Source organism: Mobula hypostoma, chromosome 6 (genome assembly GCF_963921235.1).
Source record: "Mobula hypostoma chromosome 6, sMobHyp1.1, whole genome shotgun sequence".
NCBI classification, from domain to species: domain Eukaryota; kingdom Metazoa; phylum Chordata; class Chondrichthyes; order Myliobatiformes; family Myliobatidae; genus Mobula; species Mobula hypostoma.
This window is the reverse complement of record NC_086102.1, coordinates 125,281,302-125,299,424: the sequence shown is the minus strand read 5'-3', so window position 1 is coordinate 125,299,424 and position 18,123 is coordinate 125,281,302. Positions and strand designations below refer to the sequence as shown.

The following is an 18,123-nucleotide window of genomic DNA, read 5'->3' as shown; positions in this document are numbered from 1 at the left end:
CTTGCTAAGGCAAGAGTTGATTCTAGCTATAACCAACCTCTCAAAGCATTTCATCACCATAGATGTGGGTGCTACTGGACGATAGTCATTAAGGCAGCACACATTGCTCTTTCTGAGCGCTGGTTGTCCTTTTGAAGCAGATGGGAACTTCCAACCATAGCAGTGAGAGGTTGGAAATGTCCTTGAATACTGCCGCTGGTTGGTTGGAACAAGTTTTTAGAGCATTACCAGGTAGTCCGTCAGATAGGCAGAGGGGGTGGCATGGCTCTGTTGATAAAAAATGAAATCAAATCATTAGAAGGAGGTGACATAGGATCGGAAGCTGTTGAATCATTGTGGGTAGAGCTAAGGAACTGTAAGAGTAAAGAGACACTGATTGGAATTATATGCAGACTCCCAAACAATAGTAAGGATGTGGTGTACAAATTACAATGGGAGGTAGAAAATGTCTGTCAAAAGGGCAATATTACAATAGGCATGGGGGATTTTAATATGCGGGTAGATTGGGAAAATCAAGTTGGCACTGGATCCCAAGAAAGGGAATTTCTGGAATGCCTATGAGATGGCTATTTAGAGCAGCACATGGTTGAGCCCACTAGGAATCAGCTATTTTTGGATTGGGTGTTGCGCAATGAACCGGAATTGATTAGCGAGCGTTCAGGGGACAGTGATCATAATATGATAGAATTAACCCTGCAATTTGAGAAGGAGAAGCGAAAGTCAGATGTATCAATTTAACAGTGGAGTAAAGGGAATTGAGAATTACAGAGGTAGGAGAGAGGAACTGACCAAAATTGATTGGAAAGGAACACTAGCAGGGATGTCAGCAGAGCAGCAATGGCTGGAATTTCCAGGAGTAATTCAGAAGGCACAAGATATATACGTACCAAAGAGGAAGAAGTATTCTAAAGACAGGATGACAAAACTGTGGCTGACAAGAGAAATCAAAGCCAATGTGATAGCCAGAGAGAGGGCATATAATAGAACAAAAATTAGTGGGAAGTTAGAGGGTTGGGAAGCTTTTAAAAACCAACAGCAGGCAACTGAAAAAGTCATAAAGAAGGAAAAGATGAAATACATAGGTAAGCTAGGCAATAATATTAAAGAAGATACCAAAGAGAGACGTAAAAGAGAGACGAGAGTAGATATTGGACTGCTGGAAAATAATGGTGGAGAGATGGTAATTGGGGCAAGGAAATGGTGGATGAACTGAGTAAGTATTTTGCATCAGTCTTCGCTGTGGAAGACACTAGCAGTATGCCAGATGTTTGAGAGTGACGGGGAGCAGAAGTGTGTGAAGGTGCCATTACTTGGGAGAAGCAGAGGCTGATATGAGGAACAAGTTGGTTGGATGCATGGTGAGGTTGAAGAGGAACCCACCATGTTTTTGTGCATAAGAGTGAAAATGCAAGACTTCTCCAGTATCAAGACTATCAAATATTGAGCGTTTTGGATGACTTGAGCTTGAGAAAGCAGAATATAAACCATTCTCTTTATTTGGTATTACCTCCAGTTATTATAGAATATTATAAACGCATTAACAGGCATAACTATTAGGCTATTTGCTGTGTATATAAAATGTAGAACCACCCCTCCCTACTCCCCAAGAGTCAAAGGAAAATGTACTGATAACCATTTTTATGACTTTTAGCATTCCATATATTTCTTTTATGGCAATTTATACAAAACTTCTATGCACAACAGCCTTTGGCAAAGGAATTAGTTACTTATTTTCTGTTTTATGATGCAAATGCTGGATAATATATGGAGGATAAGCAGTGAACTGCAACTGGAACAAATAAATGTTTTCTTTAAATGAACATTTCCTATTATCTAGGTGCCCATTAACTGGAGTATACTGTGCATTGGAAATCAACTGGGGCCTGAGAAAATTTCCTCTTTGGAAATGAACATTCTCATTTACTATTTTTCAGCTGTCGCTTTAGTCAGAGCCTGGAATCGGCACTTTTTTTCTGTGTGTTGTCACATGGATATGGTGAATATTGCTCATTATACCCACTCTTTGTTGTAACAGATTTGTTAAGCATAACATTTCAAAGCGTCAAATCATTTCCAAACACATGTAATGCATGCATTATTCAGTTTTTTTTACTTCACCCCCAACAAACTACAAGGAGGCATGGTGTCTTGCCATTGAGACTGCCTTCTAATGAGGAATATTGAAACTCCTTTCTAAGGCGCTTATTGTTCTTATTATTGGGATGCTACTTAATTTCCAAGGGTACATGTGATTCTACCACACATAATCTCCTAAAGAAATTGTATCCAACAATTAGGATCTTTTTTATTTGAAGAGAAGTAGTGGATTAGATTCATTCAGTTGCTAAATAGCTCAGTGCCAGCTCTGTAAATGGTGAGGCTGAATAGGTTACCTTAGCCGTGTTCATCTCTCTGCTCAAATGCTCAACGTCTGTAAGTCTGTCCTTATTTAATGTTTCTGTTGGGAACTGGAACCCATGTATATATGGGACTGAGAAAAACAGGGCTTAACACAGTTCTTCCCATGTAATGTGCTCTGCCACCCCAGTGGAAGGTACAAGCCAAAGTCATCTTGTACTCACTGCTGCCTGGGCTCAGTGGTCACTTTGTCAGCTAGGCCCACTCTTACATACAGTGGATCTGCTGGTGATACTCACCTTTTCCGAAGCTGCCTCCAACCTGTTCAGCAAAGTTTAGAGTTCAGTCAGTGCAAATTTATTATCAACGTACATAATATATGTCACCATATACAACCCCAAGATTCATTATCTTGCAGGTATTCATAGTAAGTACAAGAAACACAATCGAATCAAAGAATGATTACCCCCATCCAATGTGCAATAGACAACAGACTGCAAATTTCAAAAGAAAAATAAATAAATAAGTAAATAAGCAAGCAATATATATTAAGCACATAAGATGAAAAGTTCTTGAAAGTGAATCCATGATGTCAGTGTTGGGGTGACTGAGGTTATCCTCTTTGGTTCAAGAGCCTGATATTAGAGGGCTAATAATTATTCCTGAACTTGGCGGTGCAGGTCCTGAGGCTCCTGTACCTTCTTCCTGGTGGCTGTAGCAAGAAGAGAGGTTCGTCTGGATGGTGGGGGTCCGTGATGATGGATGCTGCTTTTCAGCAATAATGTTCCTTGTAGATGTGCAGAATGGTGGGGAGGGCTTTACCTGTGAAGCACTAGGCCATATTCACTACGTTTTGCAGGATTTTCCATTCAAAAGCATTGTTATTTCCATACCAGCCTGTGTTGCAATCAGTCAATATACTCCCTACTCCACATTTATAGAAGTTTGTCAAAAATTTAGGTGGCATGCCAAATCTTTGCAAACTTCTAAGTAGAAACATTGTCTGCTTTCTTCATAGTGCCACCTATGTACTGGATCCATGTCAGATCCTCTGAAATTATAGCATTGGGGAATTTAAAGTTGGTGACCCATTCCACTTCCCCAATGAGGACTGGTTCATGGACTTGTGGTGTCCTTCTCCTGAAGTCAATAATCAGCTCCTTCGTCTTGCTGACATTGAGTGAGAGGATGGTATTGTGGCACCACTCAGCCAGATTTTCAGTCTTCTTCCTATATGCTGATTCATCACCACTTTTGATTTGGCCAATGACAGTGGATGAATATGCAGTGGAGCTGTGCTTGGCCACACAGCCACAAGTGCAAAGCGAGTGGAAAAGAGGCAAATTACACAGCCTTGTGGTGCACCTGTGCTGATGGAAATTGAGGAGGAGATGTTGCCAATCTGATCTGACTGTGGTCTGCAAGTGATTTTGAGGCCATGATCTATAAGCATATTGATTAATTTTGAGGGAATACAAGCCCTCCCTGGGTTGCAGACTATGCACATCATGTACACGTGATTTAATATTCTAAGATTAATGAGATGATTGGAGATTGATTTGCCTACAGCTGTGGGGCTGCTGTCATCTTCTACCAGCCGGGAATGGAGTAGTCTCTGTGCGGCCTTTCCTCCACTGAGCTGTAACAATCAGGGTTGTGTCTGTCTGAGTGACTTGGGAGTACAGAGCAAACTCACTTGCTCACTGAGTCAATGAGGCCGGCTGGTGGTCACTCTTCCCGTGCCTGCTCACTCTCCCGTCACAGCTGCTTCTTTCATCCTCACCCACACACTGCTGTTTATTTCTGATGTACAAACAGTTCAGCTTGCGAACAGTTCTTAGGACCAGAACACTGTCATAATCTGGGGATTGCCTGGAATAATTAAAGGCAGGGATGGCCACAGAAATGCATAGACAGTCAGCTGAGTCATGTAACCAGTTGTATTGATTGTGATGCCACATGAATGTTCGCTAACGTTCAGAAATTAAACATTATAACTTTGCTTTACACTCGTAACGGTAACTAAAAATTAATGCTAGAGAACAATTAATTTCCAAATTTTAAATTGTTATCAGCAGAATTTAATAAAAATTAAGTAAATTTAAAAAAAGTAAAGCAATGGTGCTGGAGAAGGGCTAGTAACATCATGAAGGATCCCACCCAACCTGCTGCTGGACTGTTTATCCCACAGAGAGGAGGCTACGCTGCATTCACACCAGAACCACCAGACTCAAAGTTACTTTCCCCAAGCAGTAAGGCTGATCAACACTTCACCCACTAATCCACCCCTCCACACCCCCACCCACCACTTCTTTATCATTTTCTAACAGTCACTTGATGTACAGACAATCTGTGCCTAGCGTTGCTTTATGGACATACAATTAATCGATGTATATGATACATTCTGTCTTTATATTTATTGGTGTTTGACTTATTATTATTGTCCTCTTTATCCTGTGTTTTTTTGTGCTGTATTGGAGGCAGAGTAACAATTATTTCATCCTCCTTTACACCTGTGTACTGAAATGACATTAAACAATCTTGAAAATTGAATTTTTGTGCACAACTTCTTCACCTTTATCTCCATTCTTGTGTGTTCAAGTAAATGGCCTCTCTTTTCCTCTGCCAAGTCTGACCTGATGCAGATTCAGCAGGCTAATTTCCCCAACATAAGTGCTCAGGAACTGAGAATGTTAGCACTTAACTCCTGGACTCCAGGAACAATATCACAAACAGCTTTCCAGAAGTTTGGGATTTATCTCTTATATATACACTTATACACTTCCTTAGAGATAACAAGGTACATCAGGAACTGCTGTTTCTCCGGAAAAATATTTGGAATACCGTGTACATTGAAGGTTTTTAAACAATTGAGGAAGCTGCAGCCTTTCTCAGAATATGGGTGTGGTTAGAATTTTTTTCTGTGATTTGTGCGCAAGTATGCCAAGATCCTGCTTCACTTCACCCATCTGCAGCCTTTCTTCATTTAGATAATAGCCTGAGGATCCAAGTGTGTAACCTTGTCACTTTCCCACATTGAGTTGCATGTGCCCAAGTGTTTGCCCACTTGCTCATCCTTTCCATATCCAGTTGTAGAGTTCTGCTGTCCTCATTCCAACATGTTCTCCCGCCTATTTGTGTGTCATTGACAACATAGCCACCCTCTCCTCTAGGTTATTAATATAAACCAATAAGTAATTGAGGGCCATTTATATATAGGGACCTTCCACTAGTTGCATTCTACCAGCCTGTTTATTCTTACTCTCTGTTTTATAGGCTAACCAACCTTCAAACCACATGAATGCAATATTCCAAACAACATGAGTTCTTATCTTTTGTGTCAGCCTTTTATGTGGCACTTTGTCAAATACCTTATGAAAACCGAAAGGAGCTACAGCTTAGAGTGTCCATATCTAAGAATTTTGAATGTTACATCCTCAAAGAGCTTTAGCAAACTTGTTTTAAACATGACTTATCTTCTATAAAACCATGTTGACTAGGTTCCATTGCATTAATCTTCTCTAATTGACTAGCTTTCCTTTTTTTGTTGATAGACTGCAGGATCTTGCCAATAGCAGATGTTAAATGAACAGTTTATAGTTATCCACTTTTAGTTTTCCTGCCTTCTTGAACAATGGAGTTATATTTGCTGTTTTCCAGGCCATTGGTAACTTCCTGGAACTCAGTAAATTTTGAGAAACCTCATTCAATGACTCTTAGATCTCTTTAGTGATTTTGTTTAAAACCCCAAGTGTAGGCATCTGCATCTGGTGACTTGTTACTTGCAGTATCTTTTTTACAAGTCCATTGTGTTTGAAACCAGCCTGTTAGAAATATTTGGGATGTGTACAGTGTCCTCCATTCTGAAGTCTGATGTGAAGCATTGATTTAACTTATCTGTCATATCCTTGTTTCTCATTATTAATACCCAACTGTTACTTTTCCAAGGGTACCACACTTCCCTAGCTACCCTCTTCCTTTTCAGCTATCTATAAAAATCCTTGCCATTTGTTTCTATATTACTTGCCAGTTCTCTCTCATAAAAACCCTGGCCATTTGTTTCTATATTACTTGCCAGTTCTCTCTCTCAAAATCAGTTTTCTCCTTCCTTATTAACTTTTTAGACTCTTGCTGTTGGTTCTTGTAAGATTCCCAGTCCTCTATTTTACCGGTAGTCCTTGCCACTTTATACACTCTAATCTTTCATTTAGCATTCCCCTTAACCTCCTTTGTTAATCATGGGTGGTTCATCTTTCTCTTGCGATTCCTCTTTCTAAATGGGACAAATTTCCACTGAGCATTATAAATTAGTTGTTTAAATATCAGCTACTACTCATGTACTGCCCTATTCCTTAGTTTATTTACCCACTCAGCTCAAGACAGCCATACATTCATATCTTTTTAAAGGCCTTATTTAAATTGAGGACATTGGTTTTGGGACCCCAAGTGTTTACAGTTAAATGGTATCTGGAATTCTACCATGTTGTAATTACTGCTTCTGTTGGGATGTTTAACTGCAACATCTTTTATTAATTCACCTTATCACATGACCAAATGTAAAACAGCCTGTTATTGGGTAGGTTCTGCAACATAATGCTTTAAGAATCAATCCTCAAAGTACTCTACAAGCTCCTCTTTCATGGTGATTTTGCCAGTTTGATTAGTCCAATCAACATGCAGATTAAACTTACCCATGATAATTACCATTCCCTTTTTTTCATGCCTTAGATATTTTCCCATTTATGCTTTGTCCTATCGAACTGTCACACTTTCCCTGCTAGTTATTATTTCTAGTCAAACTGATTCTATATCCTTGCCGATATCATGACTGAACAACTTGCTGATTTCTCCTTTTATGAACAAATCTATCCCATCTCCTTTCTCTTTTTACCTACTCTTGAATGACCTGGGATATTGAGTTGCCAGTTCTGAAAACACAACTCAGAATATGATGTGCAGAACAAAAAGATATGTGTTAAGTATTTTAAAGGAGAAAAAAGTGGTATAGTAAAATTCTATTCATCTCATCTTTCAGGATTTTGGTGCCAGGCCTGCAGGTTTTCATGATTATTGGATATTATTTCCCCATTAGTAAACTAATACTTCTGATTCACTTTTTTAAAATATTACGCCCTCGTACACTAAACTTTCCAGTGAATTTCAAGGGAGAGTTGGAAACAGGTTGGTGGTGAGTTTAAAAGGAGAGGGAGGAAAGGGATCCCAGTGAACTTAAAGGAAACACGGAAAGTGGGGTCTTGGTGAGTTTAATGAGTGCATGGGAAATGGGCTCCACAGTTCATGCAATGGGATTGCAGGAAGCGGGGTACTGATGAGCTTAAAGAAAGCATGAAAAATGAGGACCTAGTGAGTTTTAAAGGGAGCATGTGAATCATCACCTGAAGGATCACTTGCAGAATCGTCAGGATTTCTGAATACTGCAGAATTATGAAGACTATTAATGTTGCTGTATAGCATACCATGTGGTGTTTTACTTTTATCTGGATTTTTTACATTAGGCACTTCAAGTGTTTTCCTCACAACATTTTTGAGTGTTCGCAGAAGAGCTTTTCCTTTACAATAAATAGTTAAATCCAGTGACTTATCCTTTTCTTACCACCTGCAGGGTCAGAAGGACTTGGCTTTACAGTGGTCACAAGAGAGTCAAGTGTACATGGACCTGGTCCCATTTTGGTCAAAAATATTCTTCCAAGAGGAGCAGCCGTTAAAGATGGTAGACTGCAGTCTGGAGACAGGATTTTAGAGGTAAGGAATCTTTCTGTGTCTTCATAATGAAAGCAAGGTCCAGGTGACACAAAATTTGTGTTTTGCTAGCGAGCTGCAGAGATATATTGATTAGTCCTCTCTTAATGCTGAATTCATGATGACCCAGAATCTTCTGACAAAAGATGCCTGTCATTTTATGCTGCACTTTACTAATATTAATTTTTCTGCCATTGTTGTGCTGGATTATCACACACAGATACTGCTAGTTCTTTTGAGTTTTGTGTAGATTATTTAAATTTTATTACATTTCTTTTTAACCCTTTATTTCCTTAGGAAGCTGTTCACTGTGCATTTTTTTCCCTCTTCAGAGTCCTAATCTACTACCTCTTTAACTGTTCTTTTTGTTACAAAAATAGACTATATTCATAATAAATATATATATAGCAAGAAACAACACTAAACTTTGACATTCATGGTCAATGCATTCGGTATTACAAACTTTTTAAAAGGAAAAACACAGCACCATAAGCACTTATGTGGCTCCCTGGGATGATCCACCCTTCCAATGTTTGAGAGGCTTTCCAAACGACTCAGTCCCTCCATGTGTGGTATCAAAAAAAACCCTAAGCTGTGGTCCTTCCTCACAGAGCCTTAGCTTTGGCCATGCCAAGGTTCAGTGCTTCCCTTGATCCCCGAGTCCGATATTTGGGGTTGGTTTACTTCCCTTGAGGTGTGGTCATACATCTGCTCACAATCAATACTGGGTTGTTGCCTTAGAGTTGAGGAGAGATACACAACAAAACAGGCCCCATTTGCTCTCCAGGTCTGGGTGTCCCATGAACCATCAATCTTATACTAATCCTTTTTATATTTTCACGACATTTTCATCAACTTTCTCAGATTCTACTGCTCACCTACACACTAGGGGCAACTTCCAAGCAGCACATTTTTAGGATGTGGGAAGAATACACCTTCTGGAATGACACCTGGGCTAAAGCAAGAAGAAATATTATATACCAAAGTTTCATTACAATTGCATTTCTTTAAATACTGTTTATTATTAATTAATTACAAAATTGTTGAAGATAAGATTGGAAATGAACCATTCCTCCATTGAGATTGTAACTCTAGTTTCTCCTTCAGAGGTGTCTCTTCGTTCACTGATATCCACTTTCAGACCCTAACTATTTCAACCCTTTTGATCATATTTCATATGCTACCCACTTTCAATAATATTTCTTTATGTAGAAAGCTTTTAATTTAATGTATGTGTGCTCCAAATGAACAATTTTTCCCAAATAAAATTCAACCGTGTCATAGTGTGACAAATGACCAAACACTTGGTCGAAAATATGGTTTTTAAGTCTACATTTAAGGAGAATGCAGGAGAAACAGTGGTTTAATGAGACAAATTAAGAGCTAAGGACATGTGCATCCGAAGGCTTGGCTGCCGAAGGTAGGTTGTAGTGAAATGGAACTATCTTGCTTGGAAGTAGTGGTGCTGCTAGAGTGAGTGATATGAAAGGAGAAAACAGTGTCTTTCCTGACTTCACCTCAGTGAGTTCAGACTTCATTAGGAAATGCATATGCTTGTGCGGAAAGGGTCTGAATGTTGCATATTGCAGGAAGAGGAAAGCATTCATTTTGGAGTTCATTCTTTGTTAGGAAGTAAGGCCAGTGGTGTACTGCTGGTTCCCATTTCCATCCTAACAGCTTGGCACCATCTGAAGATGATTACTTACGCATGCTAAAACATGCTGCCTCAGATTTTCCGTCTTGGAAAAATGAAAGCTTTTTGCTGAAACTGCAGGGAGTAAGCCCTCACGTCTTTTGGTTCCAAATCCATTGCACAACAAACCGAGCCTACAGGTTGATCTTAAGTATCAGACTTTTAAGTAAAGGATGTTCAGTGATTAATTTATGTGTAAGGATGTACTTAAATTAAATGCATTTCTGGTGGAAAAACACTGCCAATTCAAGGTACAATGATATCTGTCATATTGTAGAAGTTACTGTTTACAAGCTGGGTTTATTCTTGAATAACAGCCAGTGCTTGGCTAAGTTCTGAATTCTGAAGTATGTAATGAATCACTAGTAAATTGGTTTACTGTTGTCATGTGTACCAAGGTACAATGGAAAACTTTGTTTTGCCTGCCATCCATATAGATCATTTCAACATATCAGTGTGTTGAGGTGGTAGAAAGGGAAACAATAAACAAAAGCTGAGTAAAATGTTACAGTCACAGATGAAGTACAGTGCAGGTAGGCAAAAAGGTACAAAGCCAAAATGAGTTCGATACTTCCGCTTTCCACATTCAGCTCCTTGAACAGCATCTTATCCAATTACTGTTTTTTTTTATCTGAAGGAGAATAAATTTTTAAGTTTTTTTGTTGACTCAATTATCAATCAAGTAGTCTTAACAGTTACTGCAGCACAGCTGTTTAATAATCAGAACCAAATTCCTCAACAGTATCCTAGGGAAGTTGATACCTTGGACGGCAGTGCTAAAGGTTTCAGATAAATCATTTAAAATCTCTGGTAAACCAGACTTTTTGAATCTTCAAACAGAAACTCAAGAAGATAGTATTTAACCAGAAATGAAGCTAAATGAATCAGTGCCCGTTTATTTCTTAGAACACTAATGTACATTTACACATGCTTTTAATATAAACTAAAAAGATGCAGTACAATTTACAGGGGGCAAAATTAGATGCTGAAAATAATCAGGTAGAAGAGGCGATTGGACATTTACAAGAAGGGATGAGTTTTGACAAGTTTTAAAAGATGAGAAGGTGGTGGCAAGTAAGTACACAAAAGGAAATAGGAATAGTAGTAGGCCCCCCAGTCCTGCGAAGCCTGCCTCACCTTTGGATGACCCTGGATGATCCCTCCCAAGCCTTAGCTCCTTTTCTGTGCCCAAACTTCCACTTTAAATACTTGTAATGACCTTGACTACAAAGCTGTCTGGGCCAGAGAATTCCAGACTTTCTGTGCGAAGAAATCTCTATATTCCACTGTTTTAAATAACTGACCCCCCCCCCCCTTTGTCTTGAGCTAATGGGCAGTACTTGGACAATTTAGTTTGTAGTAAGCAGGACTGATATGCTGATTGGCCTTGTGATCAGAATGGATGTTCGAAAGTATGGAGACCAAATTACCTGAGCATTTAGACGATCATATAAGGTTTTGGAAGGTTGGCGATTTAGGTTGGGAAGGAATTGAAGTGGAGTCTGAGTATTTTAAATTAGACAATTGAAAATAGCTGCAGGAGTAGGCCATTCAGCCCTTCGAGCCAGCACCATTCACTGTGATCATGGCTGATCATCCACAATCAGTACCCTTTTCCTGCCTTCTCCCCATATCCCTTCACTGCGCTATCTTTAAGAGCTCTATCTAACTCTTTCTTGAAAGAATCCAGAGAATTGGCCTCTACTGTCTTCTGAGGCAGAGCATTCCACAGAACCACAACCCTCTGTGTGAAAACTAAATTGTTGCATTCCAGCATCCTCTACTTTTTTTCCCAAGTCGACTGCTTAGGAGGACTTGAAAGTTCATTATTGAGGAGAAATCTATTTTTGGTTTACACATCTACATGGAGCATGTTAGAATTTATGGAGACTGACAAAAAGGAATTCAAAGTTTGACTCTGATGCAGGCTTTTCATCGATGGCAAGGATGAAGCACATGAGAGGCACATTTTGAAGCAGCAGTGGTGCCTGCATTTAATCAGCTGTGTCTCATTTTATGTCATCTAAGGATTTGGGATAACCACCACTGCCCCAAGCCTTTGAAATAACATAATTGCCTCTTCCTCCTACCTGTCAGCTAAGATCTCCACCTCTTATCCTCCTTATAATAGATTATCCCTGACAACTGAAATGCTTCGAGGTCCTCAATATGAAGGAGTTAAGTATAATTGTGAGAAGGACAATTATACAGCCTTAACAGATATCGCTATTAACCTATTGTGGTTCAGTATGTAATTATAACTGTCGAGTTGTTTTGGTTTCCTCATGCCATAGTTGCTGCTTCTCCAATACCATTTTTCGGTTCTTTCCATGTCACCAGCTTCTCTGAATCCCTCTTCTTAGCCAAAAAAAATTACCCATTATTTAATTGAAAATTACTCCATTATCTGTTGTAATAAAAAGACATATTCGAATTGTTTATTTGAAATTGTTTTCTTTTAACAGAAGATCTGATAATTTTTAGTGTCATATTAACTCCAAGTTCCTGATTTGGATCCAGGATGTGAAGTTAATTTATCCAGTATAACTGTCTGATCCAAATTCTTACTGATGCTGTCTGTATCATTATCCCTGTTGCTACTTCAGACTACTTAAAAGGAGGCTCTTTGTTGGTTGGGGTTGGCCACGGATGTGATGTCCTAGCTGTCTGTGTGATACACAAGCCAGGACAATGTGACATGGAGAGCAAGCTGTTGTCCATGCAGCAGGTTCCCCTTCTCCACACAACTGATGAATCCAAAGGAACAACAGAGACTGATACAGTTTGGCACCAGCGGCATCGCAGGAGTTGCCAGTCAGCGTACGACTGTCTTAAGGACTCCAGATCTGGATTTTTCCTCAGGATTTACTCCCAAAAATGTTCCCCATTAGTGGGTATCGCTGCAAAACAGCAGAGATTTGAGAGTTTTCCTTCTCCTGGATGATCTGCCAATCACAGCTAACAAGGCCCATCTGCCTGAAGCAGCTGTTTTAAAGGTGCCAGTAACCCACCTTTGCCCCTTCACCTGCCAATAGAAATGGTTCCGCAGGTCTTGGTAGCTAAGCCACATGTGAAGAAACTTGAAAAGAGCTAAGAACACTCACAACATGCTGGAGGAACCGTGGAAGCAATCAGTCCTGACGAATGGTTCCGGCCCGAAACGTTGACTGATCATTTCCACGGATGCTGCCTGACCTGCTGAGTTCCTCCAGCATGTTGTGAGTGCTGCTTTGACTCCAGCATCTGCAGAGTATTTTGTGTTTAAAAAGAGCTAATTCTTTTTAAAAAGATCTCACTTTGCTGTCAGGTACATGAGTGATGTGCGTGCTCTTTTTTTTCGGGATGGTACATTATTTTTTTGTGTAACAGGATGAAAGGAAGCACTGGCTGATAAGTTGAATGCACGGATGAGCCTGACTGCTATTTGATCAGCCACTTCGTCATCTAATGTCTCCTGTTTTAGAGCAGTCACGTTTCGTCTGAGCATTGCAGGGAAGAACCAGGGGGCCATATCTGGCTGCCTTAAACACAGTATGTAGTTCAGGCAAACTAAACTTTCAGTTGTCACTCAGAGGAGGAGACCTTGTGCTTCAGAAGTTTAATGTGTCTCAATGTGCAGCCTGATCAAGAGAAGACCTTACACTGTAATTTTATTTCTACAAGATAGTTCTCCTGTCAGAAGTGAACTATGTGAAATACACACATGGTTTGGGGTTTAAGGGATGTGTACTGCTCATTATGCCAATCATTTGTCTGGAAGACTTGAGGTAATCAGTCCCTGAGGGTGTGTAGAATAGTGCTAGAGGCAACCCTTGCAGGTATACTTCAATTATCAAACAGGAATTGTGCCAAATAAAGGAAAGTGCACAAAACTCAGTTGAAATACTACCTCGTTCATTGGCAGTACAAAGAGGTGTATTGATAGTTTGCCATTTGCAATCTGCCTAAAAGCCTTATCCCACATGGTAACACAGCTAGTGCTTGATAAACCAATGGCATACAGAAGAGGATATATACTGGAAGGAAGATGATTTTTATCTTGATTCACATTAAGATTCATCTTTTACCCATTCCCACCAGGTTACTGTGATTTCCCCTCTCCAGTGCACACATGACACTTTTTTCTCTCCTTTACACAGTCTCACTCCCCAGCCCCTAAACTCCAGACCTTGGTTGCTGAGAAACCAAAACCTTCAAGATGGTATCCTTGCCTTTTGACCTTGAGCATTTGTCTAAAGCTAGTACAACTGGATTTTTGGAATGCACAGAATATAATTCCAACCAGATACAGTCAGTCTCTCTAGTTATGAAAATTTCAGCATTGAAAGCCTCTTTGTTTGTCATGAATAAATACAACCATGCCCTAGCTCCACACCATGCTTCATTGATCCAGAACTTACTAAAAAGTTGGATAACAATGCAAACAAAGGTGGTTGTCATTTCCTAAGGAAATCTGTGCATCATAGTTTTATACTGAAACATTGCTGAAGATGGCTATTCTCCATTGTTTAATCCAAATTCATATTTAGTCCATTAATGTATTCTGTACCCAGTGCAAAAAGAAACCAGAATGTAAGTTTCCAGCATTTTTAGCAGTCTCCATTTCTATAAATCAATACTCAGTTATTATTCCTGATGGTTGCTTATTTTCATATTGAGACTTCCTAAAAATAATTTTGAAAGCTGTTTTCTGTCCTTAGAATTTATAACATTAGAAAGAGAAAAGTTTTGACAATTGAATTTTCCTAAGCATATAAAACAAACACAGCATATTTAAGTGATGGTTTCAAATCTTTAAATTTCTGACTGTCAATAAAAAAAATGGAATGTAAGGAAAATGGCACTTGCTCAGATCATTCCTCCTTCGTAAATTGCTACGCTGATTTCCACTCATTACACACCAAATATGCATTCGGACACGTGGTTACATTTCCTGAAAGTTGTACTTATGTAAGTTCCCACTTGAGACTGACATATAATTTAGCTTCAGTTTTGCAAAAATCTGATGGAAGAAATTTTAATTCTTTATTTGAACCTTCAAATTCATGTTGAAGATTAATTGTCATTCGTTGAAGATTAATTGTCATTCAACCACACATGAATAGAGCCAAATGAAACAATATTACTCTGGGACCAAGGTGCAAAGCGCAGTTCTAATAGTCATACACGGCACAAAGCATATATAGCACATATAAGACAGCAGTGGAATACAAAAAATATATATAGCCCAGGTCCCTGAATCCATGAATGTTGCAACAGTCTGCAGTCAGCCTCCATACATCTTGTTTTCTGCCGAGCGAACTCAGAGGCACAGCACTGATTCCAGCCGATTCCTCTGGCACTCTAGTGGAGCACATTGACTCCAATATCTTCCCCTGATGGCTGCTAACAGGTAACACTGCGGCTTGAGGCCTAGTTCTCACCACAACCGAGGCCATGCAGTTCCCCTGCTGGTTTCCAACAAATCTGTGAATCAGACTTGCAGCATTCCGCATTACCCATGTCCAACAGGGTCTTGCGATCACAAGAAAAGCAACTGTCGCTTGCTTAGATTGCACTCCCCCGCGCACTGACTCACGCTCTCCAGTGTAGGCAACAGCATGATCTGCACCAAGTCCAGCTCCTTCAGTTTCTCCACCAATGAGCAACTTTCTGGTGGGGTAGACCTGCAGTACTTTAGGTTCTTAATGTCCAGCAGGGTCTTGCGATTATATAAAAAAACACATTTAAAAAATAACACCTTTGGTTGGCCTGCGGAATCTGCTGTATCTGAACACACTGCCATCTTACCAGGTCGTACATATTCATTGCTTACTTACTGTATTTATAGAAATAAACCTTAAAATGTTTTCTTTTTGGGTTTTGGACATTGAGCTCCAAGAATGGATATTTTATATCTACATATCATCTTCAAAATGTTTCCATTTTCTTTGAGGCATTCAGAGAAGCCATTAAAATGGACTGTAGGATTCTAAAAGGTTCATCTTATTGTCAAAGTATGCACGTATAATACAACTCTGATATTTGTCTTCTCCAGATAGCCATGAAATGCAGAAAGACCGTAGGAGTTGTTGAAAGAAAAGACATCAACTCCCCCTCACCAGCACATTTAAGAAACAAAATTTGTGAACCCCAAAATACCCCATCCCCTCCCCAGCAGAAAAAGATAGCGACAATAGCAATCCCCAACCCCCTCACTCACAGAAAAAAACAGCAACAATAGCATAAAAACCCCCCAAAACCCCTCACACAAAAACCTAACAGATCACCCACCCACCAGCCAGCCACAAGAAAGGATACACCATAAAACTGAAGGAGACCAATATAAAGTACAGTCGAATAATCACATAAATCTCAGAATATCGAAAACATCTTTCCACCAGCATACAAGGTGAGCAGATGTACAAAATCACTCCTTCCATGAAGAATGACCACTACGCTGGGTCTGAATGCCTCCAACCTTGCTGATGACCGTCATCACCCTGGTGGCTTCCACTGGGAGTGATTGCTGACCCCCTCCGCATTCACCTTGATGCTTCAATCTTCCTTGCCACTTTGAGATGGAGTCGTTCGTGACCCCGTGCCCTGTCTCTGGTCTTTTCCATGATTCAGTTCATGTTCTTGGTCCTTTTCGGGTTGCTGTCTCTGATCTTCTCCATGTGGCAGTTCTCGGGAAACAGCAGAGCGCAAGTTCATTCGATCGAGTTGCAAACTGCACGTCACAGGCTCCATCATTTTCTATAGCACAAACAAGACAAAAACGAACTGGCAGAAGGCGTAGAAAAGGTGAAGTAATTGAAGAGGTTGGCTATCTGGTAGATGTCGCCTGAGAAATCATTGTTCACTGGCGCCATCTTAAATCTCACTGCTGAGTTGCATTCATAAGTATCCCAGAAGGATTCCTGGTCAGGTTACTCGTCTGAGTGCTACTGGTACCATGTAACCCAGGACTACCTGTCGCATGGTCAGGTGGTCGGTGACTAAACCGGCTCCCCCAGCAGGCTTGCCTGGTGAGGAGGGTGGCTAAACACCCTGCAGGACGAAAAACAAGACCTGTCAAAGGGCGGATGAACCCTCTCGTAGGGCCAATGGCCATCTAGCAAACACGTGCCGTGAAGCGTGGAAAGGGCATCCCTTGCATCGAAGCTCAGTCTGCCCAGTCATTGCAACAGAACTTCCCCCAGCTGTCTCGGACCCCACCATGCCACTGGATCTGGAAGGGGATGCCGAGAGGGTGGGTCTGGACCTGTGCAACCCCCTACTCACCTAAAATCCACTCACACACACGCTGTTCCTTTCTGAGGAGTGGGGTACCACCCCACTAACTGACTGAAAGGAACCATCATCATCCTATGGGGTGGATAGCCAGAGGGAGAAGGATTCCAAAAGAAAATTTCCTCCTGTTTCTAAAAGAGTCTTCATTATCATTTGGTAAAATGCTGAGCAACGTGGAATTGGAAGGGCAAAATTTAATTCCTGGTCTGCATTGAGTTATGCCGGTGCAGGAATGCTGCTAACTGGCACATTGCAGGCTGCAGGAGTACGTACTGAAGCTTCATTCAGCTACAGCAGGGGCTCAGTGGGGAAGGACCACAGTATATGCTTCTTATGGTCCTTCTGTTACTGGAGACGGAGAGACTGGGTTGGGCGAGGAAGCTCCTCGATTATTGTAGTAGGGGAGCTCAGTGAGTGGCAACAGTGTTATTGGTCTTAAGGAATGTAATAGAACAATATGGAAAGTATTGACTATGAATGGAAGAATGAAAGTGATTTAATGTTATTCTTATTTTTGTCTTAATGAATATGATTTATTTTGATATTAAAAATGTTGTAATACAGAATGTGTTGAAAGATGCTGTATTTGCATAAGATGCTAATTCCCAACTGCTGTCTCAGAAGCCTCTATTGGAAGTGCCGAGCAGTATTGTTGAAATTAAATACATACTCTATCTTTCAAAACTTCAACATGCCTCAGTTATGACAGACCCATGAACTACTTTTTAGAGTGAACAAAGCTTAGTAGCTAAATTGTGTACATTTACTGTAGGTCCAAAAAATACTTATCGGGGCTTTGGCTGACAGTTCATCTGAGAAACAGCACTTTGAGCAATGCAACACCCACTCTGTACTGCATGACTATTAATTACCCTAAATTTTGTGGCTTGTGGCTTGAATTCAATGCATCCTCATTATAAACATAATAGTGCAGGTGTGCTGAAAAATTCATCCATGCCTTCTGGCTGGTGTGAGAAGATTACCCGTGTGTTGGAAGTATTTGCTTGTGGCCCCTACAGTTTGTGAAACCATTGCCA

General features: G+C 40.3%; 1 protein-coding gene across 4 annotated transcripts in view; it reads left to right on the top strand.

The window, feature by feature from the left end:
- LOC134348367 (partitioning defective 3 homolog B-like) overlaps positions 1–18,123 on the top strand; it is a 1,227,036-nt gene that overhangs the window by 568,168 nt on the left and 640,745 nt on the right. For all 4 annotated transcript variants that reach the window (XM_063051617.1, XM_063051616.1, XM_063051618.1 and 1 more), the window contains one exon: positions 7,982–8,121. In XM_063051617.1, coding sequence (XP_062907687.1) covers positions 7,982–8,121 — 140 coding nt within the window. The remainder of the gene's footprint in view (positions 1–7,981; positions 8,122–18,123) is intronic.